This window comes from Enoplosus armatus, chromosome 2, assembly GCF_043641665.1.
Source record: "Enoplosus armatus isolate fEnoArm2 chromosome 2, fEnoArm2.hap1, whole genome shotgun sequence".
NCBI lineage: Eukaryota > Metazoa > Chordata > Actinopteri > Centrarchiformes > Enoplosidae > Enoplosus > Enoplosus armatus.
Window position 1 is genome coordinate 26,930,835 of NC_092181.1, and position 22,535 is coordinate 26,953,369.

Genomic DNA, 22,535 nt, shown 5'->3' on the forward strand with positions numbered 1-22,535 from the left:
TCATGTGAGAAACATAACTTTTAAGACGTTAACGGAACAGTCTTAATAGTCAGATTCTTGCCACTCTTTGCTCATAACTGCATTATTAGTCTCTTCACGCATTGAATGTTTAGTTTGTTCATCTCCGATGACGAGAGGAGATAATAACTCTTCTCATTAGAAGATTCCTGTAAGTGTTTAAATACGGAGGTGTTCGGTGCGTCAGACAGCCTCAGTGTTTCTGTGTGATCACACTTTTCATTTGTGTGTGTGTGTGTTTTAGATTCACCTGTCTGAGGGTCTGATTAATGAAGCAGAGAAGCTGTTGTGTTCGCTTGTCTGTTGGTTCACTGACCGACAGATCCGAATGCGCTTCATCGAGGGGTGCCTTGACAACTTAGCCCACCACAGGTAAGAGTGACCCCTACCAGAGCATTAGTACGCAAACAAACGGTTAAGAACACACAGAATGAATGTCTGAAAGCTGCACGGAGCTGTGACATCTTTAACATCTTTTATGACCCCGTCTGTAAACTGCTCATACAGCAACAAAATAATATCTCCAGAACACTTTCAGAGTTTCATTTCTTTTCTTTTATCCTTGTTTTTGACCCTGAGCTTTTCTTCTACCCTCAGGTCTGTTGTGGTTTCCTTGCGTCTACTACCCAAACTTTTTGGCACTTTTCAGCAGTTTGGCTCCAGCTACGACACTCACTGGATCACCATGTAAGTAGCAACCACGTTCAGATCACTGTGTTCGATACCTCGAGCTGTACATTCAGTATATTCTTTGAACTTCTGTTACAATACAGAATTTTCAAATGACATGAATGTGATACCGATGTGCTCGTCGCTTCTGTCAGGTGGGCGGAGAAGGAGCTGCACATGATGAAGCTGTTCTTCGACAACCTGCAGCACTACATCCAGGAAGTCCGAGAACACCTGCACAAGTTTGCACTGTAAGTCTGTCAGCCCTTCACCTCAGTCACACACTGTTCTGGTTCATCACAAAGTGCCTGACAGAGCTGCAACAAGCCAAACCGAGGTAAACTGAGGTGAACTTCAGTTCAACTTGAGCACAAGCTGTGAGACATTTATCCCGAACATCATGTTTTTAAATGGTTCAGTCATGTTGACAATCATCACCCACGTTAAACAGCTAAAAGACATCAAAGGTAGACAGAGAGGAGCAACCCTGACATTTACCTTCATGACGGTGTTATGGATGTCAGTAAAATCATATGTTTCATGTCTCCCTTTGACGTGTCGTTGCAGGTACAGCCACAGTGCGGAGGTCCAGGTCCGCCTACAGTTTCTCACCTGCGTCTTCTCCACGCTGGGATCTCCAGACCACTTCAGTAAGATTCACTTTCTTTTATTCTGCTCAGAGAACTTCGTCTGGATAAAAAAAGGATTTATTGTATAAATACTTAACAAGGGTCCATCTAAAAAGGTAGTTTACGTTGGTTTTCACAGCTGAAGATAGTGAAGAGCACTTTTCAAGTCTTGGCAGGCGTCATGCTGTAGTGAAATGAGCAGGAAGCAGTGACTCCCCAGGAAGTTGGAAAATCGCATTACAACTCAAAATGGGCAGCAGTGTAAAGTGGATGTGGTTTTTAGAGAATTGGCTTAAATGTGCAAAAACACTGGTGTGTTTTCCTACGAGAAGCATTTTCAACAGTAGTTTGGAGCTGAACTCTTCGTGTGTGTTTTCTCTTTGAGGCTTTGGGGAATGATGCTAAAATAGACCTCATTATGCAACCTGAGCTGCCCCACAGAGAACAATGCCCCCGCTGTCTGTGTGCGAGAGAGAATGACGTAACGCTGATGAGGAGAAAATATAACCCGGTTCTAGTAGTAGTTTACCAGATTTATCCCAGTTTGATCACCCGCGGCGATCATTCAAGTTTTGTTTTAAAGCTTCACTTCCTCAAACATTAACTGCAAAAAAGCAAAAGCAAGATGGTGCAGCGTCAGAGACGTAGTTGCTGTCAGTATTTCCTGGTGGAACTTCAGTCCAGACCAGAAAAGTCTGAGAATTTGATATAAATTCTCTTCGGAAGTTCGAATATCAGGGAAGTTAACACATGTGACAGTACCGGAGTACAGCAGGATGTTTCCTCTCGTGCCTGTTTACTCAGAAAACAACATTAACTTACCGTATCAGGGGTCGACAGGTTTTTTTCTTTTGTCTGATTTATCTTCATCCCTCTTTCATCTTGTCCGTACTTCTTCCCATCTCAGTTTCTTTGCGTGTAATGTGTCATAAACAAGTATAGTTATAGATCACTGTAGAATTAGACACAAAGACACAGAAGAAATATTCTTGTTACAGTAACACAGTGCTTCCCATCCTTTTTGACTTGTGGCCCTTTAAAATTAAGCAGTTAATCAAATCCACTTGTAATGTCACAGGTCATGGCTCCAGTGTGGACATGAGTTTAGAGTTTAAAGGGATTTTTCCTTCCCAGATTATTTCATTTGAAGGAATTTCAGAAGCCTAAAGAGGTAAAAGTGTTCAGTTTCACAAGAAAATCAAACTGAGAACTGAGAGACTTTTAACTGTCTTTCTTTCAGTCATCATTACCTTTTATATACACACCTCGGGACCCCTTTTGAGGTCCCACCCCCATGTTGGGAACCACTGCAGTAGCTCGATGATTAAAGCTGGAGGGATGCTAAGAAAACAAATGATAGAAGAATGAGGGAAGGCTCCCCCCCCCCCGTCTGTGTTGTATTAAGTACAGAAGGCGTGGAGTCTGTCCTTACAAGTGATTGAGCTCGTGTGTCTCTGTCTTTCAGGACTGAGTCTGGAGCAGGTGGACATCCTGTGGCACTGCCTGGTGGAGGACGTCGAGTGCTACGACGACGCGCTGCACTGGTTCCTCAATCAGGTCCGCAGCAAGGACCAGCATGCTATGGGCATGGAGACCTACAAACACCTTTTCCTGGAGAAGGTAGGGACGGGGAGGACAAACAAACACAAACACGCCACAATGTACAGCAATGACAAGTTTATACAACATGTCCGACATCTGACATCTCCCTTAAAGTCTGGATGAACTAGTTTCAGTTGCAGGGTTTCCTCTATCTGGGAATTTTGAACGTTTTGTTCTTGGCAAGGAGCTTCAATGAGTGTGTTTCCATGTGCACAAGTATCCCTGTTATGTGTTGTGCATGTAAACATCATATCCTGGTTTCAGAAACTGAAAGATGAGAGAGAGATGGTGAGACATCATGATACTGTTAGAATCAGAGTAACCAGGTCTCTCATCATCCATTCAAACATCATATCCAGAATAGGATCGAATAAAACACAACGGGATACTAGATTGCATGTAAACACACTCGACTCACAAACTCAGTTTTTGCTACTAGAAATTAATAAAACACTATCAACATATATTTGAATCATGATTTTGCGACTGCAAGACTCTAAACTCAAACGTATTTAGAAATGGATTTTGGTGGATAGTCCCTTCAGCCACCATGTTTTTCTTCAAAGAAACAAAAACAATGAGGGCCTAGTGAGCGGTGCGTTAGACAAATCAGTTGTGAGAAGCTGTCAATCATCTGCTGTAAAGTTCTTCAAATAAAGCTTGTTCTCAGTCAGTAGTCAGTAAAAGGTCTGCAGCAGTTTGTCTCATACATTTATTCTGTTGGATGTTTTATCATCTCATCTGGAGTGGAAACACACTAATGAGCCCTGATCAGCTTCGCTGGAGCAGCCGTGTGTTGATGTTGGTCTGTTTGTGTTTGTGTGCGTCTCCAGATGCCTCAGCTGAAGCCAGAGACGATCAGCATGACGGGCCTCAACCTCTTCCAACACCTCTGTAACCTGGCCCGCCTCGCCACCAGCGCACTGGACAACGCCTCCAGCTGTGAGGTAAACAAACTCCTCTGAGCTTCAAAACGCTACTTAAAAAATGTGATATATATATATAATATGATTGACAGAACTTAAATAACTTTAATATTTGTTTCTGTTGATAAAATGACAATCTGGAGACTCTAAAGCTATGCTGACGTGTTACAACACTCATCTGAAGTTAGATCAGAGTAGACAGAGCGTTGACTGACAGACCTGTCTGTGTGTGTGTGTGTGTGTGTGTGTGTCTCCAGCTGTGTGGGATGGACCAGCTGTGGGGGATCGCTCTGAGAGCTCAGTCTGCTGATATCAGCCGCGCCGCTATCCAGTACATCAACTCCTACTACATCAACGGTTAGTTTCCCGCCATCATTCACACTCAGTCCACTCACAACGTTCACAGACCTCAATGCAAATATATTGACTTTCATATCAGAGTATGAGTGAGTGAGTGAGTGAGACACGAAACCAGATATTTAACACCCTTCTAATGTTTCAGATTTTATAACTTGAACATGGATTTCTGTGGCTTTTTTCACAATGACACAGAAAACTGCTGTTAACGTCAAAGTGAAAATGTCTTTAAAGGTTAATTTAAAGTTTTACCTCGTGACCACGGACTTTGTTTCGTCCTTCATCGTGTCTTCGTGTGTATGTCGACGTCTCCAGCTGGTAAGACGGGCCTGGAGAAGGAGCAGGAGTTTATCAGGAAGTGCATGGAGAGTCTGCTGATGGCTTCAGCCAACCTGGAGAAGGACGCCCACTCCAGCCTGACCAGCATCGAGAGGGGGCTGCTCATGCTCAAAACACACCTGGAGGCCTTTCGACGCAGGTACACACACGGTCTTACAAATCAATTCATACAGCATCAATGTAAATACTGACCGCATTCAGACGCGTCTTGACAACACTGATTCTTCAGGTTTGCGTACCACCTGCGGCAGTGGCAGATCGAGGGGACGGGGATCAGCAGCCACCTGAAGGCTCTGAGCGACAAACAGTCTCTGCCGCTCAGGATCGTCTGTCAGCCCGCCGGCCTTCCTGACAAGGTGACACATTTACATTTGACTCCACAAACCATCAATCTCCACTTAGAAATCGTTGACACTGAAACATTATGGTGAAGTTACACATTTACTCCCTGATAACAGAGAAGAACCGTGAGGCCAGTTTAAAAACAAAATCTGACTGGTCCTACATAACAAGATTGTATATTGTGTCATCTTTCATGCTTGTATGTTAAAGCTTCCAATTATGAAATGCCATCATGAATGTTCTCTTATTTTTCAAGAAGCCAAAGTTTATTGACATTTTTACGTAACTATCGACGTGTTACATCAGTAGGTTGAACCTTTACGTATACTGCGTGTCTCTGCAGATGACGATCGAGATGTATCCCAGCGACCAGGTGGCAGACCTGCGAGCTGAGGTGACCCACTGGTACGAGAACCTGCAGAAGGAGCAGATGAACCAGCAGGCTCAGCTGCAGGAGTTCGGCCAGAGCGGCCGGCAGGCGGGAGACTTCCCAGGTCAGCTCCCGCAAATCCTGCCCTGGTTATTTATCTACAAACAAACATGTCTGGATCTGTCACACTGTCAACAGGTCTTTCTTGGTCTTTGTGAGCTGGTGTGTGAACTCTCTCTTGTCTCCTGCAGGTGGTTTGATGGGACCAGTCAGGATGATCTCCTCTGGCCACGAGTTGACCACAGACTACGACGAGAAGACTCTGCATGAGCTCGGCTTCAAGGACATGCAGGTGACTGCCTGGTTTCTGTCCTTCTAATCATCTGGCAACAGATTGTGTAAAAACTGTTCTTGTAGTTGTGTACCATCATTTTAATTGACAGACGACGTTTGTCTGTTTGATCTCAGATGGTGTTTGTGTCTCTGGGAGCTCCGCGGAGGGAGAGGAAGGGGGAAGGCATCCAGCTGCCGGCCTCCTGCCTGCCTCCTCCCCAGAAGGAGCACATCCCCATGCTGCTGCTCCTCCAGGAGCCGCACCTCACAACGCTGTTCGACCTGCTGGAGATGCTGGCCTGCTTCAAACCGCCCAGCCCCAGCACAGAGAAGGTCCACGAAAACCCCGAGGTGGGTGTGACTGATGGAGGACACTGTGTTCTAACTTACGTCGACATGTCACTCCTGAAGATACAAAAAGATTATGAGCTCAAAAGTGAAATAAGTGTTTGTGTGTCCATGCAGAGTGCGCGGTGTGAGGAGCTTCACCTCCATGCAGAGAATCTGTCTCGTCGGGTTTGGGAGCTGCTGATGCTGCTTCCTACATGTCCCAAGATGCTGCAGGCCTTCCAGAACATCTCGGACGACACGGTCAGTCGCCACACTCGCCAAACTGTCATGACTGATAACTGAACAGCAAATTCTGGTGTCAGTCCCTCAGAATTAAGCAGCAAAGGTTTATTTCTAGAGTCATAGAGAAGAGAATGCACAGATCAATGTCTAAACCTACAGGAGGATGAAACAGACGATGACGATAACTGAACATGTTCTTGTGTGTGTAGAATGGGGAGGGTCTGTGCTGGAAGGAGCTGCTGAGGATTAAAAGTCCCCACAAGCTGCTGTACGCTCTGGAGATCATCGAGGCTCTGGGCAAACCCAACCGACGCATCCACCGAGAGTCCACTGTGAGAAAAACACAAAATGTTTTTGTTTTTAAAACCATCGACATACAGTTTTGAACTTTGTAAATAAGTGGGAAAGATAAAAAAATACAAAAACATTTCTAAGAAACATAAGTTGAAAGAACTGAAATCGGAAATCCTGAACACACATTGACAATAAGTACCTCCTTGTGTGTTTGGTACTCGGTTGAACTGTTTGTAAATCTTACTGCGTGTGTGTGTGTGTGTGTTTCCAGGGCAGCTACAGTGATCTGTATCCAGACTCTGACGACTCCAGTGAGGATCAGATAGAAAACAGCAAGAACACCTGGAGCTGCAAGGTACAACACGGCAGCACTCATCTGAAACTCACACAGTCTCTCTGACTTTACTGTCTTTCAAATTTAACGTAAAGATAAATAAAGTAAATAAAACCACAACATACAAACAATCCAAAGTTGACCAGTAACAACATGTCGGTGTGTTTGTGAAGAATTTTAAAACGGTAAATTGGATTCAGTCGTTTTCTTTCTCTCCTGCAGTTTGTTTCGTCTGGCGGCCTGCAGCTGCTCCTGGAGATCTTCAACTCGGGCATCCTGGAGCCCAAAGACCAGGAGTCCTGGACTGTGGTGAGAGAGACTAGGTCCTTTTCAGTGACATTTTCGGGGGAAGTTTTCTCGTACGTAAGCTGGTTTGGCTTCATTTGCACTTATAATCTCTCCTCTGCAGTGGCTGCTGGACTGCCTGGCCTGCCTGCTCAAGTTGATCTGCCAGTTTGCGGTGGACCCTGCGGACCTGGATCTGGCCTACCACGACGTCTTCTCCTGGTCCGGCCTCGCCGACAGCCAACGCAAACGGGCGTGGCCGGGCAAATCCCGCAAGTCCACGGTAGAGCACGGGAAAGGCCTCCACATCCCTCGGCTGACTGAGGTAAATGTTCGCTGGTCGCAGCAGCGATTACCTTCCACATTCTGAGATCTGATCATCGGCTGATCGGTCTGTTGTTCGCAGGTGTTCCTCAGCCTCGTGCAGGGTACCAACCTCATCCAGCGTTTGATCAACGTGGCCTACACCTACGACAACCTCGCACACAGGTGACAAAATACAAAGAATATTCTTCTGGTGTTCAAATACTAAATATATCAAGTATAATTCACATGTTGTCTTTTGGTTCAACAGAGTTCTTAAGGCTCAGTCCGACCACAGGTCTCGTCATGAAGGTGAGAACTTCAACTAGAATTATATTCGTGATCATCATTTGGCATTCATGATGTAGATTTCCACACAATGATCAATGTCGAATCCTCAAAGGAAGGAAATAAAGCAGGCAGGAAGGAAAGGATGACCTGTCTCAACATCTCTCACCCCAGAACAAATGAAAACAACAAAAAGAGACCTGAAGCAGAAAAAGAAAGCAATCGAAGCTGTTATGTTTGACTGTGATGTTTCTTTCCCACAAGTGACTCACTACTCCATGTGGCTGCTGGTGAGCTGGGCTCACTGCTCCTCCACGGTGAAGTCCAGTCTGGCCGACAGCGAGCACCTTCATGACTGGCTGAAGAAACTTACCCTGCTGGTGCCCGAGGTGAGCCGCTCCAAACATCCTCACGCCCCTCACAAGTGATCCAAGCCACCTCCCAGCGCCTCTAAAGCGCACTGATTAACACCTTATATCTTTGTTTGCTTAAGAAAGAAAAACAGAACTGTAAAAAAAAACTTAACAAATGAGATGTAACGTGTTACGCTAGCTGTTTCCAGTCTTTGAGCTAAGCTAAGCTAACTGGTTGCTGGCTTCAGTTTCATATAGATCAGACAGATGAGTGTTATTGTATTGCAAATAAACAAAATGTTGAACTAATCCTTTAAATCAGACATTTTCTTTTATGACTAAGGAGCGCTTGATTTGATGCACAAGAGCAGGTGCTCTGCATGCAAGCTGTCAATGTCAAACCTGAAGTGTGATCCAGCTGAATACTGAGGCAGCAACTGCCAGTGGCAGGAATACCGAACCAAGTCTGAGCTCATATTTAGCTGTACTGTCGTGTGATCTTAACCACAGAAGAAGAGCACAGGCGAGAACCCAAGTTAAAGTTACAGGAACAAAAACGAGCAGCAGGTTGACTTCACGACTGTGGTTGAGAGCGAAGAAATGAATTGTAGAAGAACATTTGCATAACGTTTTGTCGTCGTTGTTGTTGTTGTTTTCAGCCGGCTGTGAGACACGAGGCGTGTAACGGCCTCTACAAGCTCTCGCTCTCTGGTTTGGAGGGAGGGGAGTCCATCAACAGATCCTTCCTGCTGCTAGCTGCCTCCACGCTCCTCAAGTTCCTGCCCGACGCACAGGCCCTCAAACCGCTGAGGGTGGGTCTCACACACATGGTACAGGAAGTACAGCAGTCTCGTCTGCAAGCTACACTCTGTGTCAGAAGTCCTCAGGGACGATGATCTGACTCAATTTGAGCTTTGCTACAGTGAAAGCAGGCTGTCTCTGTGAGACATTGTCCCTCTGGTGGGATTAATGCTGGAGAGACCGGGACACTCTGGTTCCCAGTGGAGTTTTCTGATAAATGAACAGCTCCTTAGCGCCACGAGAGGTCAAAAACTCCACAGGTTACCTTTTTAAGTCGCGACCTTCACCCCTGCTGCAGATGATTGGTGGTGAAACTCTGACTTTCATTTTTAAAGATGCTGCTGAGTGCAGAATGTGTGAACTTTGCTGTGTATTTGCAGGTGGAGGACTATGAGGAGGAGCCTCTGTTAAGGACGGGCTGTAAGGAATACTTCTGGCTGCTCTGTAAGCTCATCGACAACATCCACGTTAAAGACGCCAGCCAGGTGGGAGCCTTAGACCACATCACTGATGACAGATTCAGTTTATTGACCAGTTGGTAGTATTGTCGTGGTGTTTCATTGAACTGTTGCTAGTATTGGTCTGTTTGAACTCACAGAAGGTCTCTCCCTCTCTGTCGCTGGCCGGCTCGATGCAGACCACCCTGCTGGACCTGGACGCTCTCGCCAGACACCTCGCAGACTGCATCAGGAGGTCAGACAGTCATACACCGAATACAGGAGTTTTACATACAGTGAACTGAAACTGGGTTGATATTTTGGTGCATTGACCACCTGCAGCTGTCCTGAAACTTTAGAAGAACCTTGTTTATTTTTTATTTAGAGGAGGGTGCTTGTACTGTGGTTTGTTTTATGTTTTAAGATATTGTTGTTATCCTCAACACAATGGCAAATTTCCACACTGTGGACATTAAAACTTTGTGTCAGTTGAGTTTTAATTCTTGTCCAGAAACAGTTCATAAAACACTTGTTAGACGTAAAACAGTTACTTGAAGGTTTGTCGTGGTTAGTTACCACTTGGGTCTTCTTTTAGTATTTTTTGAATATCTACTGGTAAAAATAACATCGTACACAACAAGTTAAGGGGTCATATCTGGGAACGCAGCCATGTCACTAAAAAGAAGTTGTTGTCAAATAAAGTGGTGTCGATAATCTGGTTAAACATTTGGCTCATTTGCTTTGTTGTTATTTCCATGTAATTATGTTCAACAGTTGGCTCTGAACAGATTCTTTCCCCTCAGTCTTTCAGATAAAGGATGTAGAGGACTGTAAAGTTTGGATTTTTTTCCCTTTGAAACTTCACTGTTCCATGAAACAACATCACAAGGAACAGGGAAGCAGGGAACTTCTGGCGAACTGTAGAGCATTCATGACCTCCGTGTTCCTCTCTCCTCCAGCCGTGAGATCCTGGACCAGCAGGACGGGACGATCGAGGACGACGGGCTGACCGGCCTCCTGCGTCTCGCCACCAGCGTCCTCAAACACAAGCCTCCCTTCAAGTTCTCCCGCGAGGGCCAGGAGTTCCTGCGGGACGTCCACAACCTCCTCTTCCTGCTGCCCAGCCTGGCAGACCGCGCTCAGCCCAAGTGCAAGTCCCACGCTGCCCGGGCCGCCGCCTACGACCTGCTGGTGGAGACGGTGAAGGGCTCAGTGGAGAACTACCGGCTGCTGCACAACTGGGTCATGTCACAGCACATGCAGGGTGAGGACGCTGGCTACTTCACTTTTTGATGGATTGATTTAGACCAGACCTTTCGCAGCCCTGAGAAAACAGAAAACTAGGATTTTATAGCCAGAGTTCATTTTTCCTTCTTAATAAATGGCCTACAAAGTTGAATTGATAGATTTTTGGCCACTAGGTGGCATAAAAACTTCACTCACTTGGATTTGTGTTTCTGGCCCCCCGATGAGCGTGAGTCCAATATTCATTTGATTATTATTGTTGGAGTCTCGTCTGCAAGCTACACTCTGTGTCAGAAGTCCTCTGGGACGATGATCTGACTCAATTTGAGCTTTGCTACAGTGAATCCAGTCTGTCTCTGTGAGACATTGTCCCTCTGGTGGGGTCAATGCTGGAGAGACCGGGACAGCCTAAACAGCCAATGAACTAAACAGTAAATGTGTTTTAAAACTACAACAATGAGCTAAAATGGCTGAAAAGCTCCACAGAGCTGCAGTTGGTGATATATCTCTGTGGGTTTCTTACTGCAATCAGCCTCCTTCACATTACACTTATCAGGACTCAACATGCCACAAGGCCACCAGGTACACCAGGAGGTCTTGTCCTCATATTGTCCTGATATTCTTCTTCTAGCCTCTCACGCCCCGTACAAGTGGGACTACTGGCCCCATGACGACGTTCGGGCGGAGTGCCGCTTCGTGGGTCTGACTAACCTGGGAGCGACCTGTTACCTGGCCTCCACCATCCAGCAGCTCTACATGATCCCTGAGGCCCGCCAGGCCGTCTTCACTGCCAAGGTCAGTGCCTGCAAGACAGACATCAGGGCTCCAGGAAAACATCAACCACATTCAAGTGTAGATGCTCATCAAATGTGTGTGTGTGTGTGTGTGTGTGTGTGTGTGCAGTATGCTGAGGATATCAAACACAAGACCACACTGCTGGAACTGCAGAAGATGTTCACATATCTTATGGTGAGTTTTGTCCTTATAACCATCCTCTACTTTGACTTTCATAATAACGCCAGAGAGAACGAAGGTAAGTAAAAGAAAACAACCAAAAATGTGAAAAGAAAAATGTTTTTTTTTTTTCATCATCTTGTAGATTTGTGAAAGAGCAGCCTGATGTCGGACATTTGCACGTTAGCACATCAGTACTTTAACACATGGATTTTTATGTCAAATTCACTCGAATGTTTATACAGATGTGCAAACGGCTGCCCTCCGTTTAGCTTTTGACGAAAGGCCATTGTGCGGCAGTGAAGCTTTGCACAGATGTTAATATCAGAAGCATCTGTCCATAAAGTAACATGCAAAATGTTGTTTCTCTGTTGTTAAGGTTATTAGTTTACGGTGTCTTTACCTTTGACTCTGTCGGAAGTCTGAATCAGCCTCACAACTGTTACATCATTTAAACTTGTCGTCTCCTCCTCCTCCTCCTCCTCCTCCTCCTCTGTTCAGGAGAGTGAGAGGAAGGCCTACAACCCCCGGCCGTTCTGTAAAACCTACACGATGGACAAACAGCCTCTCAACACCGGGGAGCAGAAGGACATGACGGAGTTCTTCACCGACCTCATCACCAAGATAGAGGAGATGTCCCAGGAGCTGGTGAGTTGGAAAAGTCGCAAATTTTACAACTCGAAACATTTAGCTGAAGGTTCGGCCACGTCGTTCAAGACTTCTTCAATCTTTGTTCCTACAGAATTACACAGTAATGACACGACCTGACAAAACCCTGATATGTAAATGACTTCAAGTGCTTCAGAGTCAAAGTTTGAATAAAAATGTGAATCTACTGTATTGATTAATGTGTGTTATTTGTCTTTCGTCACAGAAAAACACGGTGAAGACTCTGTTTGGAGGCGTCATCACCAACAACGTGGTCTCTCTGGTCAGTTTGAGGACATGGATTTGATACTCACAGATTTGGGATTCTTTCCAAAATATGGGTTTATTCTGAGGAAAGCCTGTCGAGCTATCCTGTCCTAACACCTGCTGTAATTATGTCTGTCCTGCAGGACTGTGACCACGTCAGTCAGACCGCAGAGGAGTTTTACACAGTCAGATGTCAAGTGGCGGATATGAAGAACATCTACGTGAGTACAAAAACACATCAGTGTCAGCTCTGAGAAATCTCTTTTCACACTTGATGTTCTGAACTGTCTCTTTCTGCTGTTGTTTATTCAGGAATCTCTGGATGAGGTGACCATCAAGGACACTCTGGAGGGCGACAACATGTACACCTGCTCCCAGTGTGGCAAGAAGGTCCGCGCGGAGAAAAGGTGGGAATAAATCTGCAAACGCGGATCTGTCGAGTTACAGCAGCATGAAAAAGAACATTCTGAAACGTGATGAATCCTTTAATCTCCCTCCGTCCTTCCACAGAGCGTGTTTCAAAAAGCTGCCACGGATCCTGAGTTTCAACACCATGAGATACACCTTCAACATGGTGACGATGATGAAGGAGAAGGTCAACACCCACTTCTCCTTCCCACTGCGCCTCGACATGACGCCCTACACCGAGGACTTCCTCATGGGCAAAGGAGAGCGCAAAGAGGGTCCGTCCAGACGTCACACAACACCGAATACACTCGAATGAAGTGAAGTCAGTGTTTTGGTTCCATCAGGAGGGTAAATAAAGTGCTACGGATGTAATTTGAATGACTTTCTGCAGGTTTTCGGGAGGAGGGCGAGGCAAAAGTCACGGAGAGCTACGAGTACGACCTCATCGGCGTCACGGTCCACACGGGCACAGCAGACGGCGGCCATTACTACAGCTTCATTAGAGACATCGTCAACCCACATGCCTACAAGAACAACAAGTGGTGAGCGCGGAAGCTTGTTGTTAGTTTTATTGGCTCTCTGTGCCCAGTTTGTGAAGCTTCAGGTCCTGGCTGCTCGAACACGTTGTTGGATTTAAAAACAACACTTAAAAACTCTTGCAGGTACCTGTTCAACGACGCGGAGGTGAAGCCCTTCGACTCGGCCCAGCTGGCCTCCGAGTGCTTCGGGGGAGAAATGACGGTACGAGCTGCGGTCAAAGGAGAATAAAACATTCATTCGTCTGTCGCTTTGGATTCCGCTGACTTGAGTTTTTCTTTCAGACTAAAACCTACGACTCCGTCACAGACAAGTTCATGGATTTCTCTTTTGAGAAGGTGAAGACTGCTTATTTGATCAGAGTCTGTTTTTTCATTACCACTTCCTCACTTATGGTCCAGAAGGTAATAATGAAGTGCTGATTGAACTTGCAGACGCACAGTGCCTACATGCTCTTCTATAAGAGAGTGGAGCTGGAGGAGGAGAACGGGAAGGACTTCAGTTTTGACGTCTCTCCTGATCTGCTGGAGGTACCGTGGGTCTACTTCATGAAGCTCGAATGATCTAAAGTACATTAATAATTACGTTTAAATCTTAAACGTACGTGTCTGCGTCTCTTTCAGTGGATTTGGCACGACAACATGCAGTTTCTTCAGGACAAAAATATATTTGAACACACCTACTTCGGGTGGGTATCAAATCTGTGACTTCTTATGACAGAATGAACTGATGAAAACTGTCTTTATAATCGCTGCTCGTCCGTCCACGATTGCTCACATTCATGACTTGTTTTGTCCAGTTTCATGTGGCAGCTCTGCAGCAGCATCCCCAGCACTCTACCAGACCCTAAAGCCGTCTCCCTCATGACTGCTAAGGTGAGAAATACTCCAGGTTCAAGCGTTTTTCTGCCAGTTATACAACACTAATGATAAAAACATTTACATTTCATGTGACAATTAAAAATGCTTCTGTAACAATAAAAAAGGCTGGTTGATGACAATTTCAACAACCTGTAAGTCCTTTCTTTTTAGCAAAAATTCTATGTTATTCTTTGAGAATTTGCTTCTTTATTTCTGACATTTCGTTGTCCAAATTAATCGGCTACTTAATCGATAGTGGATCTAATAGTTAGTTGCAGTCCTGGATTGAACTGAAGGTAAATGTTTCTGCCCACCTGACTGACCCAGGTGCTATTTTAATGTCAAAACATATTTCTGCCACTTTGTCGATAGAAACATGAGCGAATCGTTTTGTCGAAGTGCTTCTGTGAAATTCAGTTCAGCCGAAGATCAAAACGTCACACGAAAGACGTAAAAAGTCTTTTCTTTTCTTCGCAGCTCAGCACATCGTTTGTCCTTGAGACTTTCATTCACTCCAAGGAGAAGGTAATGCACTCGCACGTCACTGTTCATATCATTTCATTTGTAACTGCTGGAGGTCTGTGCAGTGAAGACAAACTGACCGACGTGTGTCTCCCCTCCAGCCCACCATGCTGCAGTGGATCGAACTCCTGACCAAACAGTTCAACAACAGCCAGGCCGCCTGCGAGGTCTGATCTCAGCTTCAAGTTATTTAACCTCCGTGTCGCCGCTTTCTGTTGTTCTACTTCTTCTCATGTGGTGCTCACTGATGAACTGTTTGTTGTTGTTGTTGTTGTTTCAGTGGTTTTTGGATCGGATGGCTGACGACAACTGGTGGCCGATGCAGATCCTCATAAAGTGTCCCAATCAGATCGTCCGACAAGTGAGTCGATTATCATTCCGTGTGTTTATATAACTTCACTGTAACTTAACGTTCCCCCATTTTTCCTGTTTTGCATTTTTTGTTCCTCTCTCCGTCTTCATATCGGCTCCTTCTGCCTCCGTCTTCCAGATGTTCCAGAGGTTGTGCATTCACGTCATCCAGAGGCTGCGTCCGGTCCACGCTCACCTGTATCTGCAGCCCGGCATGGAGGACGGGTACGTCAATCAATCAAAATCAAAACGCACAAGTTACTTAAAATGATGGTTCTGTGTGCTTAAAAAGTAACGGAGACATTGTTTTTTGGTTCTAAGAAAGTCGTCTGTCGTTTGTAGTTCTGCATGTCAGTGTCTTTATTGTTCTTCCATCGAATAGATTTAAATTTAAACCAATTAACTGACTGAAATTAGAGATTCAGAGAGACTCATTACAGCCTCTCTTCAGCCCAGAGAAGTACGGAAGAACTTAATTTAGACATTTTTAGAAGTGTTTTCACGTTGAGCACCAAAAATAACTCTCTCAGTTTAATGGTGTGCCGTCAGAGGTGTGCAGCACGGACGGTCAGTGTTGTGTCTGTGGTCTCAGATGGCGACAGAGATCCGAACAGGAGCCGTGTGTCACTCAGTGTCTCTGTCACTGTGGACTCTGAGAAAGATTTGTGGCTCCACATCAACCCGCTGAAGCTTAAGAAGTGAAAGTTAGGTTTTTGCTTTTTCCCGCGTTTCAGCTCTGACGACATGGACGGTCCGGTGGAGGACATCGGCAGCCGATCCTGCGTCACGCGCTTCGTCAAGACCCTCCTGTCCATCATGGAACACGGCGTCAAGCCCCACAGCAAACACCTGACCGAGTACTTCGCCTTCCTCTACGAGTTCGCCAAGATGGGAGAGGAGGAGGTCGGCCTGAACTTCTACTCCCAGCTTTTATCTTTTAGTCTTGAAGATGTTTGTCCGGATATTTGGTGGCTTTGTTGAAGTTGTGAAGTCTTCACGTTCTTTATTGTTCAAACTTAATTAATATTAATATTTTCTGTGTCTCCAGAGTCAGTTCTTGTTGTCACTACAAGCCATTTCCATCATGGTGCATTTCTACATGGGAACTAAAGGCCCTGAGAACGTAAGTTCACACAGTGATTACTTTATTTATGTTTTATGACTCTTTATGATACTTGCTAATACTAATGATAGAAGACATGTAGGTGACATGATTAGAAGAAGGAACAGAGTTAACGATGAGTGTCCTCCCGCAGCCTCAGGTGGAGGTGCTGTCGGAGGAGGAGGGAGAGGAGGAGGACGAGGAGGAAGACATCTTGTCTCTGGCGGAGGAGAAGTATCGTCCTGCAGCTCTGGAGAAGATGATCGCCCTCATCGCTCTGCTGGTGGAGCAGTCTCGCTCCGAGAGGTTCGAGTGCAGCACGTCGACGTGGTGGAACAAATAGCGTCATGATAAATAACTGTGATAAATAACTGTCTTTGTCTTTCTGCTCTCCAGACATCTGACTCTGTCCCAGAGCGACATGGCGGCGCTGACCGGAGGGAAAGGCTTCCCCTTTCTCTTCCAGCACATCAGAGACGGCATCAATATAAGGCAGACCTGCAACCTCATCTTCAGCCTCTGTCGCTATAACAACCGCCTGGCCGAGCATGTAGGTTCATCGCATACACTCATTAATATAATGTTTACATCTCCCAAGACTGCCAGGCTTTATTCAAACACCGAACAATGACTGAAACTGATCTCCAGAGATGTGGATCATATTATGTGTTATACAAAGGAAACTGGAAGTGCTTCTTTTAAACTTTGATCCTGTCCAAGGAGAAGGAATGAAAAGAACAATCTGCTCTGAACGCTTGAATTGTATTTTAAAGTGTATTTTGGGATGTTTACAGCTGTGATTATGTTTCTTCTTCTGCCTGATAAAAGTGTACAGATATTTCTTCTCAACTTCCAGCAGAGTTTGAAAGTTGAAAATCAACTTTAGATGTCAGATTTTAAGAGAGGGAGAGCTTCTGTCCCTCAACAGTAACACAGAGAAGCAGCAGCAACACAAAGAGTAGTAGCAGAAATAGACCAGAATGCACTGCAGTTTCAAGGCAGGTTGGGTTTTGGTTTTATGAACTCGGCTCTCAGACAAACAGCAGTGTTTACGGCCGGCAGCACAAGCACTTGTTGTGACGCTGAACGTGTGATTCCTCTCTCTGCACAGATCGTGTCGATGCTCTTCACCTCCATCGCGAAGCTGACTCCTGAGGTGAGCTCATTCTACTTCTCTCTCTTATTGCTGTTGCAGCCATTTTAAGATCATCTAAAATATGACCGTTCTTTTATTTGTCACTCCATCAGGCTGCCAATCCTTTCTTCAAGCTGCTGACGATGTTGATGGAGTTTGCGGGCGGACCACCGGGGATGCCCTCCTTCGCCTCCTACATCCTCCAGAGGATCTGGGAGGTAAATACTGCAGCTTTTTTAAAATGTGGTTACATATTTAAAATGAATTATTTTTCTCTTTTAACCAGTGAAAGCTTGTTTTTTGTTCTTAGTTTAGTTTGTTTGTCAGGGACGAAAGCAACTTTCTGCTAGTTCTTTTCTTTGTTTTTATCCTTTACCCAGAACGTCTTTTAAGATGAAAGGTGTTTTTTTTTATTAGAGAGGCTTTAGAAAACGTTTACAGTGCTCATGAAACATTTGGTGAATGTGATATTTAAACACCTGATAAGATGGAAGTTTTCCTTAAGTTCAGAATGGACTCGAGCTCCTGTGTTCTCCCTGTCAGGTGATCGAGTACAACCCGTCTCAGTGTCTGGACTGGCTGGCTGTCCAGACTCCCAGGAACAAACTGGCCCACAGCTGGGTCCTGCAGAACATGGAGAACTGGGTGGAACGCTTCCTGCTGGCCCACAACTACCCCCGGGTCCGCACATGTAAGAACCGCAACACTCAAATGCTGCAGTGTAGCTGCGGTGAAGCTAACCTGACTAACCATGAGAGGGTCTAGGACTGTTCAAGCCCCTCTAGTGGATGTGGAAAATACATACAGTACACTGTAGTGCAGATACACCTTGAAGTATTTTATAGTGTGTAGCAAAGAGTGTCAGAGCCTGTTAAAGTTTTCCTTCATTAAACATGTTGATGATGTGACCAGAGCTATTGTGTGTCGTGTGGCTGTGGTATAAGACCCACAATGCACTCTGAGGTATTCTGACGTAGAAGATAATGGACTGCTTGGAGGAAACGTGCCTCTGCTTTGAGTGAAAACACTTCAAATGTATGTAAATTATTTGTTAATGATTCAGTGGATTTGCCTCATTTTAGACCTGCAGTAACATACGAGGAAATAAGATGAATATATATTGACGCAGTACATTTTTCATTTCATTTGCTCTTGTAGCCGAATGTTTGCATAGATGCATCACATACTCATCAATGACTAATAAATCAGACAATGAAAATAAAAGGAAACCGGATCCTTGTCTCCTCCCTCCAGCGGCGGCGTACCTCCTCGTCTCCCTCATCCCCAGCAACTCTTTCCGCCAGATGTTTCGCTCCACGCGCTCCCTCCACCTGCCGACGCGCGAGCTGCCGCTGTCGCCCGACACCACCGTGGTCCTCCACCAGGTCTACAACCTGCTGCTGGGGCTGCTGGGACGCGCCAAGCTCTACGTGGACGCCAGCGTTCACGGCACCACCAAGCTGGTGCAGTACTTCAGCTTCATGACCTACTGCCTCATCTCCAAGACGGAGAAGCTCATGTTCTCCGGGTACTTCATGGACCTCTGGAACCTCTTCCAGGTACATTCATTCGCTTGTTATTGTTTTTCATATCTGGACGCCTCTGAAGTTAAATGAATTATGCTGAAAGGTTATTTGAATACTTCTGTGCCAGCTGTAGCACCACTGAACCTCAGATTCGATGTTTAATTGTGATATTGTGTTCAAACATTTCTGATTGTGACATTCAAGCAAAATGTCATTTATTTCCACCATTCGTGTATGTTGTCTGAAAGGCTCAGAGAGGTTCAGAGTGTCGTTTTCTAGTAGAACAAGGGCATTCATAACAAGTGTGAGAGATGAACAGTCTCAGGAGATACTGATAACAGTAAGAAAGTGATGGTAAAAGTATTATAATCCTCAAAACTCCACTAATCTATATATATATATATATATATATATATATATATTAACATTCGATTAAATGACTCGCGATGTGGAAGAGGTGGAAAGTGAATTTGGACACAAACTCCTCAGGGATGAACACTTCAAATGTCCTTCTAACTACATTATGATTGTAAGTTGCAGCTGAACAACAGTCCCTCGTCTGAAGCTTTAAGTCTCCTTCTCCGTCTTCAGCCCAAACTGTCGGAGCCGGCCATCGCCACCAACCACAACAAGCAGGCGCTGCTTTCCTTCTGGTACAACATGTGCGTGGACTGTCCGGAGAACGTCCGCCTGGTGGTGCAGAACCCCGTGGTGACCAAGAACATCGCCTTCAACTACATCCTGGCCGACCACGACGACCAGGAGGTGGTGCTGTTCAACCGCGGCATGCTGCCCGCCTACTACGGCATCCTGCGCATGTGCTGCGAGCAGTCGCCGGCCTTCACCCGCCAGCTGGCCTCGCACCAGAACATCCAGTGGGCCTTCAAGAACCTGACGCCGCACGCCAGCCAGTACCCCGGGGTGAGCGGAGAGTCTGCTTTCAGATCAGTTTCAGCAGATATGTGTTTTTATGGTGGTTGTGTTGATACATTTTTAATTGATTATTTCTGTTATATTTAGCTTGTTGCTAATGTTTTATTTGCGGTGGTTCAGGATTTAAATTCTTGGTGGTGCATGTTGGATTGTTTCACAGGGATCAAGTTTACAGAATAACATTTTAATGTTCTGTTTCTTCCAAAATACTGCCCACCTCAGTTGTTTTTTTGTTCAGATTAATTCCGATTAAGTCACAAGATAATTCTCTTGTTTTCGAGGCAGGTCCACAACAGAGAACATGGCCGAGAACATTAAACAAGAACAAATACAAAACGGATCAAATCTGTCTGAAAACACAGACAACAAAGCTAAACTACTAAAATCAAATTACAAAAATGTACACGGTTCCTACAAAGAAGGGGTGTAGAGGAGTTCACACACGAAACGTTGCTGTTTGAAAGGCTGAAAGTGTTTCCAGGTGAAGTCTGACTTTAAATGAAACTCTGGGGCCTGATGAGAAGTGTTTGGATCAGGAGAAAGTGAGAAAGTGTTTTTTAAGAAGCTTTAAAGATGAGACGTAGACAAGTAGTCGTCAGTGTTAGTATCAGAAGTTAATTTGGTGTGTGTGTCTGTGTGTGTGTGTGTGTGTGTGTGTGTGTGTGTGTGTGTGTGTGTGTGTGTGTGTTGCCCCCTGCAGGCGGTGGAGGAGCTGTTCAACCTGATGCAGCTGTTTGTGGCGCAGCGAGCCGACATGAGAGAAGAAGAGCTGGAGGACGTCAAACAGTTCAAGAAGACCACCATCAGCTGCTACCTGCGCTGCCTGGACGGCCGCTCCTGCTGGACCACGCTCATCAGGTCAGGACGCGCACACACACACACACACACACACACACACACACACACACACACACACACACACACACACACACACACACACACACACACACACACACACACACACACATTCCCAGTAGACAGAATATTGGTGCCTTGCCTTCAGGGTTTTATGTTATCTGACTCCTAACACCTGTTCTTGTTGTTCTCTCAGTGCCTTCAGGGTTCTGCTGGAGAACGACGAGGACCGACTGCTGGTGGTCTTCAACCGAGGACTCATCCTCATGACTGAGGTGCGATCAGGATCTGAAATGAAATGAAAGTTTAATCTCAGACCTGCTTAATATTCAGAATAACGAGACGTACAACTCTCAAAAAAAAGAGACCTTAAGAAAGACGATGCAGCTTTTTCTGCGCATCACTAAACTGACTGGATTCATCGTGTCGGTTTAAACGACATGTTGAATAATCAGAAGGATTTGAGGGGAAAGTCCTCCTTCTACAGCAGTTGATCTAGTGAATAACAGGACGCTGTCTGTCCTCCGCAGTCCTTCAACACTCTGCACATGATGTACCACGAGGCGACGGCGTGTCACGTCACTGGAGACCTGGTGGAGCTGCTCTCCATCTTCCTGTCGGTCCTCAAAGCCACCCGGCCGTACCTGCAGCGCAAAGGTCAGACCGCCTCCGAGCCTGAATGGATACACACTCTCGACCGAAGTAGAAGACTATTCATTGTACAACACTATATACGTTATTATTATTATTATTCTTTGTTTTACTTATTTCTGCTGCCTCGCTGTGTTTTGTCCTCTGAGGATCAATAAAGATGAAGGTGTGGAGGACGATGACTTCCTGTTTGTTCTGAGCAGATGTTTCTGTGTGTGTTGTCGTCCAGATGTGAAGCAGGCTCTGATCCAGTGGCAGGAGAGGATCGACTTCGCCCACAAGCTGCTCACTCTCCTCAACTCCTACAGCCCGCCTGAGCTCCGCAACGCCTGCCTGGGTAACACACACACACACACACACACACACACTTACAGATGTTTTGTACGTTCTGTAACACGTGCTGGTAGAGAAAACAGCTGTATAAATATAAACATGTTCTCGTGGTCGTGGTTCTGGTTCCTGCAGATGTGCTGAAGGAACTCGTTCTGCTGAGTCCACATGACTTCCTGCACACTCTGGTCCCCTTCCTGCAGCACAACCACTGCACCTACCACCACAGCAACATCCCCAGTGAGTCTCCTCCTCCTCCTCCTCTTCATCACCTTACCTGCTTTCCATACGTAAACAAAACAACACAGATCTGAGTGCCTCTGAAGTAGTTTCAGAGGGAAGATCTACGGCTCACAGAGTCAATAACATCTTTTCTTTCAAATGTATTTCATGAATCAAAGTCTATATATGTGTATATCTATATATCTATGTGATTTATATCTATATAAAGAGTTACTGTGTCTTTCTGTCACAGTGTCGTTCGGCCCCTACCTGCCCTGCAGAGAGAACATCAAGCTGATGGGAGCCAAGAACAACATCCGCCCTCCGAGACCGGAGCTCAACATGTGTCTGCTGCCCTCCATGGTGGAGAGCAGCAAGGTACGGTCACCTGACGCACACCTGTCACATGACCTGTCACATGACCTGTCACATGACCTGACGCACACCTGTCACATGACCTGTCTCATGACCTGTCACATGACCTGACGCACACCTGTCACATGACCTGTCTCATGACCTGTCGCATACCTGTCACATGACCTGACGCACACCTGTCACATGACCTGTCACATGACCTGTCTCATGACCTGTCACATGACCTGTCTCATGACCTGTCACATGACCTGACGCACACCTGTCACATGACCTGACGCACACCTGTCACATGACCTGTCTCATGACCTGTCTCATGACCTGTCTCATGACCTGTCACATGACCTGACGCACACCTGTCACA

General features: G+C 45.7%; 1 protein-coding gene across 1 annotated transcript in view; it reads left to right on the forward strand.

Annotated features, from left to right (window-relative positions):
* usp34 (ubiquitin specific peptidase 34) overlaps window positions 1-22,535 on the forward strand; it is a 48,082-nt gene that overhangs the window by 21,709 nt on the left and 3,838 nt on the right. Inside the window, exons 18-73 of the mRNA XM_070915377.1 lie at window positions 263-390; window positions 616-705; window positions 843-938; window positions 1,255-1,337; window positions 2,782-2,936; window positions 3,752-3,865; window positions 4,102-4,201; window positions 4,517-4,679; window positions 4,770-4,896; window positions 5,226-5,376; window positions 5,504-5,604; window positions 5,721-5,936; window positions 6,051-6,176; window positions 6,368-6,490; window positions 6,724-6,807; window positions 7,009-7,095; window positions 7,196-7,396; window positions 7,478-7,560; window positions 7,646-7,686; window positions 7,927-8,051; window positions 8,675-8,827; window positions 9,197-9,301; window positions 9,454-9,509; window positions 10,213-10,517; window positions 11,130-11,293; window positions 11,402-11,467; window positions 11,954-12,100; window positions 12,327-12,383; window positions 12,511-12,588; window positions 12,680-12,774; window positions 12,878-13,050; window positions 13,167-13,317; window positions 13,438-13,516; window positions 13,597-13,650; window positions 13,747-13,842; window positions 13,936-14,000; window positions 14,112-14,187; window positions 14,650-14,697; window positions 14,796-14,861; window positions 14,975-15,055; window positions 15,185-15,270; window positions 15,780-15,948; window positions 16,094-16,168; window positions 16,302-16,453; window positions 16,544-16,697; window positions 17,259-17,303; window positions 17,396-17,500; window positions 17,826-17,973; window positions 18,537-18,841; window positions 19,400-19,729; window positions 20,442-20,599; window positions 20,793-20,871; window positions 21,127-21,253; window positions 21,477-21,584; window positions 21,713-21,817; window positions 22,053-22,177. Coding sequence (XP_070771478.1) covers window positions 263-390; window positions 616-705; window positions 843-938; window positions 1,255-1,337; window positions 2,782-2,936; window positions 3,752-3,865; window positions 4,102-4,201; window positions 4,517-4,679; window positions 4,770-4,896; window positions 5,226-5,376; window positions 5,504-5,604; window positions 5,721-5,936; window positions 6,051-6,176; window positions 6,368-6,490; window positions 6,724-6,807; window positions 7,009-7,095; window positions 7,196-7,396; window positions 7,478-7,560; window positions 7,646-7,686; window positions 7,927-8,051; window positions 8,675-8,827; window positions 9,197-9,301; window positions 9,454-9,509; window positions 10,213-10,517; window positions 11,130-11,293; window positions 11,402-11,467; window positions 11,954-12,100; window positions 12,327-12,383; window positions 12,511-12,588; window positions 12,680-12,774; window positions 12,878-13,050; window positions 13,167-13,317; window positions 13,438-13,516; window positions 13,597-13,650; window positions 13,747-13,842; window positions 13,936-14,000; window positions 14,112-14,187; window positions 14,650-14,697; window positions 14,796-14,861; window positions 14,975-15,055; window positions 15,185-15,270; window positions 15,780-15,948; window positions 16,094-16,168; window positions 16,302-16,453; window positions 16,544-16,697; window positions 17,259-17,303; window positions 17,396-17,500; window positions 17,826-17,973; window positions 18,537-18,841; window positions 19,400-19,729; window positions 20,442-20,599; window positions 20,793-20,871; window positions 21,127-21,253; window positions 21,477-21,584; window positions 21,713-21,817; window positions 22,053-22,177 — 6,780 coding nt within the window. The remainder of the gene's footprint in view (window positions 1-262; window positions 391-615; window positions 706-842; window positions 939-1,254; window positions 1,338-2,781; window positions 2,937-3,751; window positions 3,866-4,101; window positions 4,202-4,516; window positions 4,680-4,769; window positions 4,897-5,225; window positions 5,377-5,503; window positions 5,605-5,720; window positions 5,937-6,050; window positions 6,177-6,367; window positions 6,491-6,723; window positions 6,808-7,008; window positions 7,096-7,195; window positions 7,397-7,477; window positions 7,561-7,645; window positions 7,687-7,926; window positions 8,052-8,674; window positions 8,828-9,196; window positions 9,302-9,453; window positions 9,510-10,212; window positions 10,518-11,129; window positions 11,294-11,401; window positions 11,468-11,953; window positions 12,101-12,326; window positions 12,384-12,510; window positions 12,589-12,679; window positions 12,775-12,877; window positions 13,051-13,166; window positions 13,318-13,437; window positions 13,517-13,596; window positions 13,651-13,746; window positions 13,843-13,935; window positions 14,001-14,111; window positions 14,188-14,649; window positions 14,698-14,795; window positions 14,862-14,974; window positions 15,056-15,184; window positions 15,271-15,779; window positions 15,949-16,093; window positions 16,169-16,301; window positions 16,454-16,543; window positions 16,698-17,258; window positions 17,304-17,395; window positions 17,501-17,825; window positions 17,974-18,536; window positions 18,842-19,399; window positions 19,730-20,441; window positions 20,600-20,792; window positions 20,872-21,126; window positions 21,254-21,476; window positions 21,585-21,712; window positions 21,818-22,052; window positions 22,178-22,535) is intronic.